The 15,614-nt window shown below is 38.3% G+C and overlaps 1 protein-coding gene across 4 annotated transcripts in view; it reads right to left on the reverse strand.

Moving 5' to 3' along the window:
* Window positions 1–14,457: 14,457 nt before the first annotated feature.
* BLOC1S5 (biogenesis of lysosomal organelles complex-1, subunit 5, muted) overlaps window positions 14,458–15,614 on the reverse strand; it is a 65,415-nt gene continuing 64,258 nt past the window's right edge. For 2 of the 4 annotated variants that reach the window (XM_011962657.1, XM_011962658.1), the window contains one exon: window positions 14,458–15,230. In XM_011962657.1, the coding sequence (XP_011818047.1) occupies window positions 15,051–15,230 (180 nt within the window). In that variant the 3' untranslated portion in view covers window positions 14,458–15,050. The remainder of the gene's footprint in view (window positions 15,231–15,614) is intronic. The other 2 variants (XM_011962660.1, XM_011962661.1) reach the window with 2 other exon arrangements.

Raw genomic sequence — 15,614 nt, forward strand, 5'->3', positions numbered from 1 at the left:
AATCCAACTAAGTGGTCCAGGGGGAACTGTTATGGACTTCGTTCTAAGAAGCTTAAATTTCTTATGATCATGACTTGTCGACCTTTTAATGGATGGATTACACAGAGCAAATTCCCAAATGGACATCTAGAATTGATAATGATAATAACTGTTATAAAGGAAACATTAAATATAGCACCTGTGAGGTTCTATTTTACATATATTAACTCATTTAATTCTCAAAACAAACTTATGAGGTTAAGTATTGGTCCTTTCACCATTCCTGTTTTACAGATGGGGAAACTGAGGCACAGATATTGAGGTCTGAGATGCCTATTAGGCATCTCAGTGCAAATATTAATCAGGCAGTCAAATATGTGACGGAAAAAAACAGGGCTGCAGATACAAATTGGGGAGTTTATAGTTAACATCCTAAGACTGGCTGCAAGGAAGTATCTGCAGGGAAGAGATAGTTGGAGGTCTGGCCTTGAGGCATATCAATAATTAGAGGTTGGAAAGAGGAGGAACACCCAGAGAGGCAGAAAGCAAACCAGGAATAGCTGGTCATCAAAAAGCCAAGTGAAGAAAGTGTTTCTAGGAGGGAGTAATCAATTGTACCTACTGCTGTGGAAAAATAGTGTGAAAACTCAGGACCATTGGATTTGGCCCAATGGAGGTGGCTGGTGGTTTCAGGGGAGGAGCGGTACTGAAAGCCAGGCTGGCAAGGGTTCAAGGGAGAATACAGAATGAGGTAAGTGGACACAGCAGCAAACACTGGCAGCTCTTTCCAGGTATTCTGCTATAAACGTGAGCATATAAATGGAGCAGTAGCTAAAGGGAAAATGGGGAGCATAGGGAAGGCTTCTTGGGGTTAGGTGGCAGTTATAATGCATTTATAATATGCTGAATTAATGATTTTGCATAATCTAAATTTTCTTCATCTTCTGAAAAAACAAAATTAGTTTGATAATTAATGTTCAAAACATGCATTTTTGTTCTGCATACATTTAACCCATGTTGTTTTGTTTTGCAAGAAGTAGGATAGGTTACAAATGGTTGTCTACACTTGGTTCAGCCAGTCAGTCAGCCTCAGCAATGAGTGTTCCAGATTACTTTTCGGTTGCTATAGCCTGCAATTTTGCTGTCCCTAATACTTACAGAGGGAACTTGCTCTTTTCTTCATGAAAACTTGGTCTAGATGCTCCTAGGTGGGCAATGGAGGGGAAATGTCCACGTGGAGAACAGTAACTAGACCTCATGGGACAACATCCACCTTCTCCTTTGAGATTGCTCCCTGCCATCACCACTATCCAATACATTTGGTGTTGAGGGGCAGCGCCTTGCTTAACTTCCTCTACATAGCCGAGATCATGCTGGAACATTTAAAAAAAGTTTCATGGAGAATTTGGGGGTTACAACATGGAAATGGCCACACAATAAAATATAACTAGAGAATCTGGTTTACAAAGCATAACTCATTCATCTCTGGTTCAGGTGCTCCTACAAAGATGACCATGTGACCTGTAGTCCACTTCCATGAGGCAGAGGTTATCTGTAACCCCTGCCTACTGCGGAGGGAGAGGGAGAAGAAAGAAAAGGGGCAGGGGGAGAGAGAGGGTGAGAGAGAGAGAGAGAGAGAGAGAGAGCGAGAGAGAGGTTCTCACACCCACCTAGTCCTCTTTAAGAACACATCACTTTCTCAGGTGATTAACATTAGTAAGGTCTATTCATTTCAGGACTTAAGTATAGAATTATTTTGTGGCCTTAATTAGATACCTACATAAGATTTTAACACAATAAACCCAACATCCACACAAGGCGTGCGTGCACACACACACACACATACACATACACACACCAAATACAGAAGAGAAGAGGGATTTTGTTATGTTCTCATGATTTCAGATACCACCGGGACCTGGGATCTCCAAGTGGGAGCCTAATTCACTTCATAAGATACCTAGGTCTGTGAAAGCCAGGAGGAGCCAGTTGGAGCAAGAAGGAAGGGATGAAAATAAATCCTTGGGGACTGCTCTGCACTTTCACTAGTCATTTGTTCAGCCCTAGGGGAATCCCGTAGGCAGCAACCTCAGGGCCGACTTATCCCACAGAACATCCCACAAGAAGGAAACAAAGAAGAAAATGTTACAGAGCTCGTTTAATGTGCACATGGAGATGCTTTTATCCAGTGATGTGTTTAGGGAACCATCAGTGTCACTAAGCGCTCTTAAAGTTGTGTGTGTGTCTAGTGGTGGTAGAAAGGGGTGCTTGTCATCTGCTTCTCCTTTTTGTCAAAAATCTTAGTAAAAACCTCAAAATCTCTTCAGCACCAGATAAAAGGGAAACTGTGAGACTTTTTCTGAAAGTGAGTTGAAGAACAAACTGTTTTGAGGTAGGAAGTAAACAGAAAGGGAAGCAAGCCGGTGGGAGGCTGGGGCTGTGGCTGCAGAGTGAATGGTCCTAAACAGCAGACGCCTCCTTCAGGGACCTGGAGCTAAGAGATTCTGCTCTGCTTTCCCACCTGGCAATATGATTTTCAGAGCTGCAGAAAAATGGGTACATCCCAGGTCCCACAAGTTAAGACTTTGAATACAGTTCTTTTAAAACAAACAAACAAACATCAAATATAGTGGCTGATAATTAGCTTAGAGCATTACATATCACTATTGGCACTATGGTATTTTGAGGCATGAGACTGTCTTTGTGAGCCAGTTAAAAGCTAATCACCATGTACATCATTGTTTCTATTGGGAGATGCATTCCAAGTTCCAAACAAATGACCTAAATGAGGTTTTGGGGGAAAATACTGCTAATTGGGGTAATTTCTTTTCCAAAAAGGTGAAATTTCAAGTTTCTACTTTTGCAGTATATAGCTTATTTTAAAAGCTTAAAAGCCTTTCCAGAGAGAAATAGCAAATTTTATAAACCAGGTGATGACAGACTATTGAGGAGCTTGAAGTTTTGATTAAAAACAATGAAACACATTCATCTAGTCTTTATGCATTCCTCATATTCAATTATTGTAAAACATAAATGCAATGTAAATAGCAAGGATAACTCAAGTCTTCCTTAATCAAACTAATACATGGTGAGCCTTGTAATACGGCAAGAACCTCCCTTTTCTTCTCTTTATTTCAATAGTTTTTGGGGAATTGGTTGCATGGAAAAGTTCTTTAGTGGTGGTTTCTGAGATTTTGGTGCACCCATCACCTGAGCAGTGTACACTGTACCCAGTGTGTAGTCTTTTATCTCTCACCCCTTTACATCCTTCCTCCCGAGTCCCCAAAATCATTCTTATGCCTTTGCATCCTCATAGCTTAGCCCCCACGAACTTCCCTTTTTAATATGTGGTCAGCACATGTCCTATGAAAGGGATATAAAACACCATAACAGCATAAAACACATTCTTTGTCCTTGAATAATTTAGTCTTCTGGGAAAGGAAATGGGAAATCCTTAAATAGAGGTAGCTGCTTAATAAAGCCTGATGTGTTTTCACACTGATTATAAAAAGCAAACTACTTGCCTAAAAGACAAAGACCATTTAATAACTTTCTTGATTTCCTACTTATAGTAATGGTGTTCTCAAAAGCAAAAATTCAGTCACTTTGGGCTAAGAATTACTATTTTACATAAAAAAGAAATACAGATTATCTAAATCTGAAGCCATGCCAGTAATTGTCATAAAGTAACATAAACAGTCCATAGACATATCTATATATGGATGTTAAAAATTCCCATAATCTTAAATTCCAAACCAAGATCTTCATCTCTATCCCTGCCCTGTCTAGACTAGGAATTGCTATTTTCAGCTACATTCTAAAAAAAATCCTTATGCAGGCGAATAATTTCCTCGATCTATCAGTCATACATCTGAGTCCACAGCGTAACCTTCCTGTAACACTCCCATCGTGTCACTTACGCTAAGAGTCCCATTACCTACAGGATAAGCACAAATTATTAAAGTTGGAAATGAGGTGAAAACCATCTATGTAATGTGTTTCAAGTCTCTGTACAAATTTAGTGATGGACGCATGACCAAAATGCAAGTCTTCTCTCAACCCAGTGAACTTTCCAATTTCCATTGATCCACTACTGCTTCAACATCAAAGAAGTCTATGGATTATTGTCTAAACTTCCCCAAAGTATGTCCACCTATGTTTTTGATAAACAAGGGCAGAAACCAAGCTTCAGCCAGCTTCTTAGCCCTAGTTCCTGGAACACAGGTGCTTGCTGAACTAAACTGAGCTGGAAAGATTCTGCCATCCTTTTCATAATGCAAATCCTATTGCATTCAAGTTTTATCTTTATTACAAATGATTCCCTGATCACAACTCAACAGTTTCTACTTGGGACTCTTATTTTAGTCATACATGGCCTGCTCAGCATATCACAGTCTTTGGTGTGGTATTATGTAATGTTACAGTCTTGGTTTTCTACTTTATTATTACATGTGCACAACTCAATTACAAATTCCTTTATGATAGAGTGCTATTTCTCTGACTTATCTGCCTTTTGGAATACAATCCTGACAGAGAACAATGCTCGTATGTTTATTAAATCCTACTCTGGCTTCCATGCTAGGTGGAGAAAAAAATACTGACAACAGCTGTTAAATTTCTATTTTCGACCAATTGCTGTATTTTTGTGCCTGTAAACATTAATTTAAAACTTATAACTGCCTTAATTTGGAGGAATGAACCAAGAGTTTCTCTTTTCTCTTTTTTTTTTTTTTTTTTTGGAGATGGAGTCTCGCTCTGTCACCCAGCCTGGAGTGTAGTGGCACGATCTCGGTTCATTGCAACCTCCACCTCCGGGGTTCAAGCGATTCTCCTGCCTCAGCCTCCCGAGTAGTTGGGACTACAAGTGCGTGCCACCATACCCAGCTAACTTTTTTTTTTGTATTTTTAGTAGAGACAGGGTTTCGCCACGTTGGCCAGACTGGAACTCCTGACCTCAAGTGACCCACCTGCCTTGGCCTCCCAAACCACTGGGACTACAGGCGTGAGCCACAGCGCCCAGCCAACTTTTCCAAAACCCATATAAAAACATTATTAGGAATGTTCCGTTTCTTAATTTGATTTTGGTTATACAAGATGTAACTTACTGATTTGTGTACCATTCTATACTCCAACATAGCCCAAATATGAAGGGATTTTTCACTGTACTTTTATTGCTAATAAAACCGCACATCACTTACGTAATGAAACAATCTGTATGTTTATGACATGAAGAAAGCGAGAAAAAAATACAATTCTCCTAAAAATACAGCACTCCTAAAAAAAATATAGCACTCATAACCATCACGGAACACATAGGTTTTTCCTACATTTTGGTATTTTTATTCAGCTATATAACTTACATTTATTATCTCCTACATATCTTTGTCCACAGATGGTATGCACCCATCCACATAAAACTGTTCAGAGGGGGGAAAACGTGTTATCACAGTGACACCTGCTGGTGTTCAGTTATAAATTTTATATTCTAACTGAAGGACAGATTTTTTGGTGTCAAAATTTTTCTTAATAAAATTTAATATTAATGTTTTCCACTTAAATAACTTGTATAATTGTTACAAACAAATCTATGTAATACACAACTGACCACCTAAGATTTTTATTTTGTGACAATTATCTTACTGTAATTTTATTAACCATTTTCTTTAAAAAGACACTTTCACAATAAAGCAGCTTAAGTATTCAGATGACATGAAGTTTTTTAAAAAGTGAAATAACTTGTGGTTTTCTTTTCAAATTCTCTACAAATTCTATTTTAATGGAAACTATTATATTAAATCAACATTTACAGAATATTTTCTCTGGTAATGCAATATAAACAATTTCACGAAAGTCAAAAATCAGGTCTATGTAGAGAAAATTTTAAGCACAACACAGATAAACTCATACATTGACTTCTATTATGGTAAAACTTCACACTCATAAATGGTGATAATATTTGCAATGGAGGCTAACTTTTAATGCCTGCCAGGTCTCAACCAAACTTTTCTTCCTTAAAGTTAAAAGGGGAGAACAGGTTGGGCGCAGCAGCTCACGCCTGTAATCCCAGCACTTTGGGAGGCCGAGGCAGGAGAATCACGAGGTCAGGAAATCAAGACCATCCTGGCTAACATGGTGAAACCCTTTCTCCACTAAAAACACAAAAAAATTAGCCGGGTGTGGAGGCAGGTGCCTGTAGTCCCAGCTACTTGGGAGGCTGAGGCAGGAGAATGGTGTGAACCCTGGAGGCGGAGCTTGCAGTGAGCTGAGATCGCGCCACCGCACTCCAGCCTGGGCGACAGAGCGAGACTTCGTCTCAAAAAAAAAAAAAAAAAGTTTAAACAGGGGAAAACAATTGCTCCAAGGAATGCTGGAATGCACATATCCTCATTCATTTCAAATTTTAAAAAAACACAGTACTGACCACATTGGCTGCAGAGTGGACCTGCTGGCCACAGAGGACTGATGACAGGGCCGGATCTTGTGCACACACTCTCTTCTCTCTTGCTATCAGTAAATGCTGCACCGCTTGAGCCTGGTGTTGTCTGCTCTAAATGTCCTTGAATCAAGCACTGGCCTCTTCCCAGGGTGGCACTTACCTATCTTAATCTTACCTACATTCATGTTACATTCTTTTTCTTTTTTCCTATTTTTGTGTAGAGACAAAGTCTCACCATGTTGCCCAGTCTGGTCTTGAATTCCTGGCTTCGTGATCCTCCTGCCCCAGCCTCCCAAAGTGCTGGGATTACAGGTGTGAGCCACTGTGCTTTTTTAAATTGATAAATAATTGTAAATATTTATTAGGTACAATGTGATGGGTTGATACCTGCATACATTATAGAATGATCCAATCAGGCTAATTAACATATCTATCATCTCATGTTATGTTTCTACCCTACGGCAAAGCCTGACCACACAGCGGATGGAGAAATAATAGTAAATACCTCTAATGATTCAAAATATTTCAGAGCAGAATTTCACATATTGACTTATTGTTTGTAGTACATAAGACTATCATTTTAGAAAGCGATGTTAATTATAAAGAAAAATTTTTGGATCCATCTGTACTATGGATTTTCATATCACGGAATTTTTAAAAAAACATGAAAGTATTATTTACTCTATCTGATGTGTTGTTGCTAGCTCAACATCAGGTGGGCAAAACACTATATTCCTTGTATTTCTGCGCTGTTTTGCTCTCTCTTTAAAAGAATATAATGGGTATTTCTTGGTTATAATGATGAAATAAGATTAAACTACAGGCCGGGCGCGGTGGCTCAAGCTTGTAATCCCAGCACTTTGGGAGGCCGAGGCGGGTGGATCACGAGGTCAGGACATCGAGACCACCCTGGCTAACATGGTGAAACCCCGTCTCTACTAAAAATACAAAAAAAAAAAAAATAGCCGAGCGTGGTGGCGGCGCCTGTAGTCCCAGCTACTCGGAGGCTGAGGCAGGAGAATGGTGTGAACCCGGGAGGCGGAGCTTGCAGTCAGCCGAGATCGCACCACTGCACTCCAGCCTGGGTGACACACACACACACACACAAAGATTAAACTACATATAAGGCACTTAAAAAGTAGGCTCTATGCTGTGTTATACAAACATGAGTATTGTGTTTAACTTACCTTGAATTAATTTTGACTATTTCTTCAGAGATAACTTGAACCTTGAGTTTTTGTGAGGATCAAATGTTAACGTACTTACTAACTTACTGCTCTTTGATGTGTATCACATCTGAAAATCCAAGTTTGTTTTCTCTTGCTTATGGAACATAAATAGGAAAATACCAGAGGAAATGCTGTTTTGCTATTGTTGCCAGATCAGTCACAAGAAAGCATTATTTGTAGCAGTTAAGATTCAAAAATGAGCAGAGCGCCGGGCACGGTGGTTCACGCCTATAATCCCAGCACTTTGGGAGGCTGAGGCAGGTGGATCACCTGAGGTCAGGTGTTTCAGACCAGCTTGGCCAACATGGCAAAACCACATCTCTACTAAAAATACAAAAATTAGCTGGGTGTTGTGGTAGGCACTTGTAATCCCAGCTACTTGGGAGGCTGAGGCAGGAGGTGAGGCTTGAACCCAGGAGGCAGAGGTTGCAGTGAGCCAAGGTTGCGCCATTGCACTCCAGCCTGGACAACAAGAGCGAAACTCCGTCTCAAAAAAAAAAAAAAAAAAAAAAAGCGGAATGAGGAAGAGCAGGCAGTAAATGACATGATATGACTGATTTCCATTCTCCATTCATTGTATGACCTTGATTTGCACCAAGTCAATAAAATATTAACATTTTATTGGGGTTGAAAATTATGAAATAATTATAAAACCTTTCTGAAAGACTAAGAACACAAGCTACTAGAAAATATATCGTCTGTAATGGAAGCTTCAAATATTTTGACTGAACTAATGTTTAAAGTATTTTTCTGGTATTTTTCATCCTGAGAGATAGACTTACAGCCCCAAATGGGAAAAAGAAAAAAAAAAAAGCCTCCAGGGTACAATTTCAAGAAAGGCAGACATTATACTAAATTCCAAAGCAATAAAACCCTCTACCTTTTCATTTGCAATGGCAACCAGAAAACTCACTACCTCTAGACACATGCACAGTAGAAAACTGTACAGACAGCACATGGAAATGTTCAGATAGAAAGTTTATGTATTATAAGAACAAAGAAGAGAATTCCCTATGTATCTTGGAGGCATCTGTGACTCCTCCAGATTTTCATGGTACTTTGGGTTTAATAGCACAGATCAAGCCCCTTCTATCTACATGCCCATAATAGTAGCCTGAGACATTTTCACAAACCACAATCATGTCCTAAAGATTAAAAATTCCAAAATTGAGTATTCAGATAAGAGTTATACAGGTTTAGAACACTACTGAACTCTTCTTTGCCTTCATTAGCTCATAAACAGTAAAAGGTCAATCCAATAGAAGCAGTAGAGACAACCATTATTAGTTCATGGATAATAGGAAATAATCTAATATAAAAGATTCAGTATAATATTGAAAGAAAAGTAAAAAACTATCTTTTACACTAGAATATGGGCATGTTCTCTTTTGGAGAAATTTTAGTATAATAAAATCAACATATACTTGTCTAACATGCCATTTCTGTACAGGGAAATCTGTCTAGCCACTGAACACCAGTAATGCTAGAAAACAATTTAAACTTTATTTATTATTCTTGGCTGAATTTAAGGCAAATTAGTGAAAACAACTGAAGGCAGCTCAGGAGACAGGGACATTCTATAGGGTAACTGAGCTCTGGATAACTGCCCTAAAGGCATCCCCATAGTCTAGGAAGGCCCCACTTGTTAGAAGCCATACCTGCGTGAAGGACAGGAATCAAAGTGAGGGACTTCCCCACCTGCCGTAACAAAATCCCACAGGCTTGGTGGCTTCAATAAAAATTAATTTTCTTACAGATGTGCTGGCAAGAAGTCAAAGGTCAAGGTCCTGAAAAATGTGGTTCCTATGAGGCCCTCTTCCTGGCTTGCAGATGGCTGCCTTCCTGCTGGGATCTCAGGACTTTCCCTCTATGTGCAGAAAGAGAGCTCTGGGGTCTCACTTCCACGCCCTATGACCTCATTTAACCTTAATTACCTCCTTAAAGGCCACATCTCGAAATACAGTCACACTGGGGTTACAGCTTTACTCGATGAATCCAGCAGAGACAAAATTCAGTCCATAACAGGGACTGAGCTGGATGAGCAGGAGGATTTGTAAAGCCTCAGAGGGCACTGTCCTCAAGAAGTAAACTAGGAGAAAACCTAAATTTAGCCTTCTTCATTATTCAAGAAGAGATACAAAGGAAGAAAAATGTCTCCTCTGGGAATGCCTCATCACAGCCAACAGTCACAGGTGTGCAGGGCTGAAATCCACATTTTGTGAGTGTGTACACCACACACGTGTGTGTGTGGGTGCAAAAGCTTAAGGAGTAGAAAAGGGAGAGGCAGGGAATCCAAGGTGAAAACTGATTTTGAAGTGGTCTGTGGTTTGTAGTGTCACAAGAAACAAATTGATGCTACCGGGGGGGAAAAAAATCTTCTCTGTAGGACTACACTTGAAATTTTAAAAACATCTCCCACAAGAAAATTCAGAGGAATGCGAACTTAAATAAAAAGTGACTGACCACATTAGGAAACTAGTCACCATAAACTTGTTTCAGCAAAAACAACAAGCAACAAACTATAAATTCAGATCCATAAAAAATATTGAAATTACCACACACAGAATGTAAAATAAGTACTTTTAATTAAACGTTTAAAGAAAAGAAAAAGAGGGAATAATGGAACTATCCCAGGCAACCCAGGAAAGTTTAAGAAAGAACCAAACAACTCTTCTGAAAATAAAAAAAAAATAACTATAATTAACAACTTAATAGATGGGTAAAATAGGTTAGAGATAGAGTGAAGACAGAATTAATGAAATAGATTTAAAGAAATTATCCAGAATTCAACACCTAGAGACAGAGAGATGGGAAATACGAAACAGGGATTAAGAGATACGGAGAGGATGGTGAGATCATAAAACGGAAGTGTAATTTGATTTCCTGAAGGAGAGAATAGAGAGAATGAGGGAGACACAATATTCCAAGAGACAGTAGCTGAGAATTTTTCAGAATTTATGAAAAGTACCAATTCTCAGATTCAGGAATTTCAATGAATCCCAACAGGACAATGAAAATAAATATGCAGCTAAACATACTGTAGTATGGCCACATTTGACTGTAGAACATTAAAGATAAAGATCTTAAATATGACTTGAGAAAGAAGGCAGATTAGCTACAAATACTGATCAGACTGACAACTGCCATTTCAGAAGCAGCAACGGATGCAAGAAGACAGTAGAATATTATTAAATACTGAGAAAACAGCTGTCAACCTATAATCGTATACCTAGCTAACTTTCAAGGATAACAAAATAGTAAACGTCTAGGTAAATCTACATAAACACTGACTGTACAAAATAACTACTTTTGTAGTTAAACGGAGATAGAACTAGAATTCTAGGCAACAATTTGTAAGTTGAAGAGATAAATCAGACTTTGTACAAAAATCTCTAATGTATAGGAAGAGTAAAGATGTTTACTTTAGATTCTGTTAACTATGCAAGTTAAATTTCCTACTAAGCACTTCATTAAAAGTTAATTTTTACATATAAATAAAATACATATCAAAAGTGATTTGGAAACTGGGAAATGTTTAACTTTGAAAGTAGAAGAAAAGTAGATGGAAAAACAAAACAAAAACTCAAGCTGAAAGAAAGCAAGAAACAGAAAAGGTGGGACAAAAAGCACAAAATAAGATGATATAAATAAATATTAATATATCAGTAATTCTGACAAATGTAAATAGACTGAACTTCTTAGCTGACAAATGATCAGAAAGAAAGAAAAACATCCAGTCACACTTTTTTTTGTTTTTTAAGAAAGAGTCTCGCTCTGTCGCCCAGGCTGGAGTGCAGTGGCGCAATCTCAGCTCACTGCAACCTCTGCCTCCTGGGCTCAAGCGATTCTCCTGCCTCAGCCTCTCGAGTAGCTGGGACTACAGGTGCACGCCACCATGCCCAGCTAATTTTTGTATTTTTAGTAGAGATGGGATTTCACCATGTCAGCCAGGATGGTCTCGATCTCCTGACCTCATGATCTGCCCACCTCGCCCTCCCAAAGTGCTGGGACTATGGGCATGAGCTACCACCCTGGCCCCAGTCACACAGTTTTTAAGGGGCATATCTAAAACATAATAGCAAGGTTTAACAGAAGGATTAAAAAAAAAAGATATATCCTACAAATCTAGCTAGCTGGCATAATCTATATAAATATAATATATATTTTATGTATTTTTATATGTATGTATATAATTATTTATAACAAGACTTCAAAATATATAAAAATATATAAAACAAAAATTGACAGAATTATAGGGAGAAATTGGTAAGTTCACTAGAATAGAAAATTTCAACACATCTCAGAGTCTAAGAGATCAAGTAGAAGACAAAAGAATAATAAAATGGAAAAAAATTGAACTACATAATTAACAACTTTGGTCTAATGGACATCCAACAACTAAAAAACACGCATACTTTTCAAGCAATCATGAAACATTTACAAAAACAACTTATAATCTAGGTCATAAAGCAAATCTCAACAAATATTAACAGATCAGTCTTACATGTACCTATTTTCTGTCCACAATCCAAATTCAATTAAAACAGAAATCAATAAACATAAAATTTAAAAATATATATGCTAGGAAATGGGGAAAAAAGCCTCATACATATGTTAGTCCAGAAAGAAATCATAATTAAAACTTAAAAATACATAGAACTTAAATCTTTCTATGGTGCTTTAAAATTGTAAAACATTATTTCATTTGATCATTACAGTAATCCGATGAGCTACGTAGAACCCATAGTATCTCTGCTCAACAGCATAAACACAGCAGAAATGTTACAAACTGGCTGGGCACAGTGGCTCATGCCTGTAATCTCAACACTTTGGGAGGCTGAGGTGGGCAGATCACTTGAGGTTAAGAGTTCAAGACCAGCCTGGCTAACATGGTGAAACCCCTTCTCTACTAAAAATACAAAAATTAGCTGGGCATGGTGGTACATGCCTGTAATATCAGCTACTCAGGAGGTTGAGGAACAAGAATTGTTTGAACCCAGGAGGCAAAGTTTGCAGTGACCCAAGATCACACCACTGCACTCCAGCCTGGGTGACACAGTGGGACTCTGTCTCAAAAAAAAAAAAAAGGGAAAGAAATGTTACGAATTATGCAGTTATTAAAATTATTTTTTACATGTAAATAAAATACATATTAAAAGTGATTTGGCAACTGGGAAACAGAAGCAAAAGTGTTCACCACTAAAAATATCAAAAGGAAGATAAATAAACCAACTCTTATAGAAGCTATGCTGAATAGTTAAAAATGTTACAAGGAAACAATTGAGTATCTTAATGTCTAAAGCTCAAAAAGCCCATCAATTCATTTTGGTTTAGGAAGTCCCTTAGGTATTTATGGAATATATACAAACTTACAAGGTAAAGTATTATTCACATGAGATGAACACAAACTATCAGAAATCTTTGCTATACAAGTTGGGTAGCCACAGTTAAGAATATATTCCCCTCACACATACAATCTTAATTTCTTGGTTACAGCATTCCTTCAATGATGTGTTGGCAATTAATCGCATTCCAAAAAGTGTCTACAGTACAAAGGGAATTTTCATTTAAGGCTCCCCTCCCTTTTCATGTGTAGGATATTTTTGGAAGTATTTTTTTTTCCGTCCACTGAAAGAGAATTAAGAAAATTCCAACATGCCTTGGTGTCAGCAAGTACGCTTTTTAGTCCAGGTACCAGCAAATGATTGATGAGCCTGTCAAGCCTACAGTAGCGGATGGAGAAAGTTGGCAGAAGTTCGGTGTTACTGAAAAAAATTCTCAAATACTTATTTCATCTCCTCTATTAAGTTTAATCACATTTTCAACATGCAGCCAAGAATGAAGCTTTGACAGTAAGCCATACATTTACACAGGCAGGCATTGTCAATTTTCTGCAGTCGCCACACTGAGATAACACAAGAGAGCTGGATATTTTCTTTCGTGTGCCTTTCTTTACTAAAGAGCAATAAAAAATATGTGAAAGATTTATCCATACCTCACATTCGTTTACCATAAATCTCTTGAAATTATTGCATTTACTTTTGCTTGGTTTATGGCAAATAAAAAATCAACTTAGTTCTTCAGTTAGATTTTTTTTTTTTTTTTTTTTTTGAGACAGAGTCTCACTCTGTCACCCAAGGTGGAGTGTAGTGGTGCCATCTCAGCTCACTGCAACCTCCGCCTCCCAAGTTCTGGTGATTCTCATGCCTCAGCCTCCTGAGTAGCTGGGATTACAGGCGCCCACCACCACACCGGGCTAATTTTTGTATTTAGGCCTCGCAAAGTGTTGAGATTACAGGTGTGAGCCACTGCACCCAGCCTCAAATTAGACTGTTAAACGCAGGTTTTTAAAGATCACAGTGATGACAGAACTGGTACATGTTTCATCATAATATACCCGCTTATGAGAACAGACATTAGCACTAAAAAGGATTTACATTTAACATGGACCATTTGCCATGTGGGCAAACACTTCTGGTTCATTCAAAGCCAGGAACTTTATATGGTTCCAGAGGGACTCCCTGGCAGATTTTGTTGATTACTCCACTAAACAGTCGAAACATGTATAGATATTATTTATCTTATAAAGCTTACCCACAGCAAAACAGACACAAAAATGAGGTAAATACTATGGGCAAGATTATAGTTCTTGGAAAAACTAAATGTCAAAATATATTTTTGGTAAGCTGTTCTTACTAAGCATGATTTAAAAGCTGAAAATAGTGAAGTGTTGGAAGGCCACAAAACTTATAACATGTGTCTTCTCATCCACGGAAGCCCGTGGCATTATGCTGCACTGTAAAATGAGCAACCCTTCCCAAGAGGCAGTTCAAATACCAACATGGCCGTCTTTGCCGCAGTAGAGACACTGTTTTCACGCTCACCTCTCTGAAATGTGATCTCTGCTCCAAGGACAGTTGGGTTTTTTTTTTTTTTTTTTTGGTCTACATTACTCATGCAGTAACACTTCGTATGTTCTTCCAACAGCCAAGGAGGCTATGACAGCTAGCTTCTATACCTGCCCATTAAGCCACAACAATAAACAATTATTAACCCTATATAGAAATGAATTAAATGATCTTTTTAAGAAGTCTATACCTACAGTTCTCTGAGCTAATCAATGGAAAAGATGATCAATTCTGACTAACAAAGAGTACATTTATTCCATTGTCCTTCCTACTCCTCTTCATTCAAATCATCATATAGGCACTTAAAGCTGGAAAGATGTAGCACCTTTCTTTAAACATCCAATCAGAATGCCAGTAGAAGCTGCTTTCTTCTGATACAAGAGTGCCACTGAATATATTGCTAAGCTTGAAGCAGAGGCTAAATGGTTTGGTGGGAATATTTTTCAGGAGAGAGGTGAACATATTCACATTAGTTTGTGATTGTTGTGGTTCAAGTTCTTAAAAAGTTGAAAATTTCGCTAGGTCCTTCTCCATCTCAGCATATTGTTCTTTAAGCCTCTCCATGGCTTTTCTGTGCTCTTCATCCACTTCAGCCCTTTTGTTGGGTTGCTCCTTCATGAAGTCATCCCATTGGAGCGTATGCTGTTTCTCACTAGCTACTAAGTGGTCACTATGAATCTGAGAAAAGAAAATTAGAAAGTCACATGACATTTTCCAGACAATAATTTCATAAAGTTATCTCTTGATATTTGGTTACCGTAACAATCAGCTGGGAAGTCACAAGGAAAAAGCTGTGTTATAATATCCAAAAAAAGATGACACATTTGAAACATCTAAGGCTTCTCTCATTAAAATTAAACATGGATATTCTCATTTCTTTTTTTTTTTTTGAGACGGAGTCTCGCTCTGTCGCCCAGGCTGGAGTGCAGTGGCGCGATCTCAGCCCACTGCAAGCTCTGCCTCTTGGGTTCACGCCATTCTCCTGCGTCGGTCTCCCGAGTAGCTGGGACTACAGGTGCCCGCCACCACGCCTGGCTAATTTTTTGTATTTTTAGTAGAGAC

This window comes from Colobus angolensis, unplaced genomic scaffold, assembly GCF_000951035.1.
Source record: "Colobus angolensis palliatus isolate OR3802 unplaced genomic scaffold, Cang.pa_1.0 Scaffold6, whole genome shotgun sequence".
In the NCBI taxonomy this organism is placed as follows: domain Eukaryota; kingdom Metazoa; phylum Chordata; class Mammalia; order Primates; family Cercopithecidae; genus Colobus; species Colobus angolensis.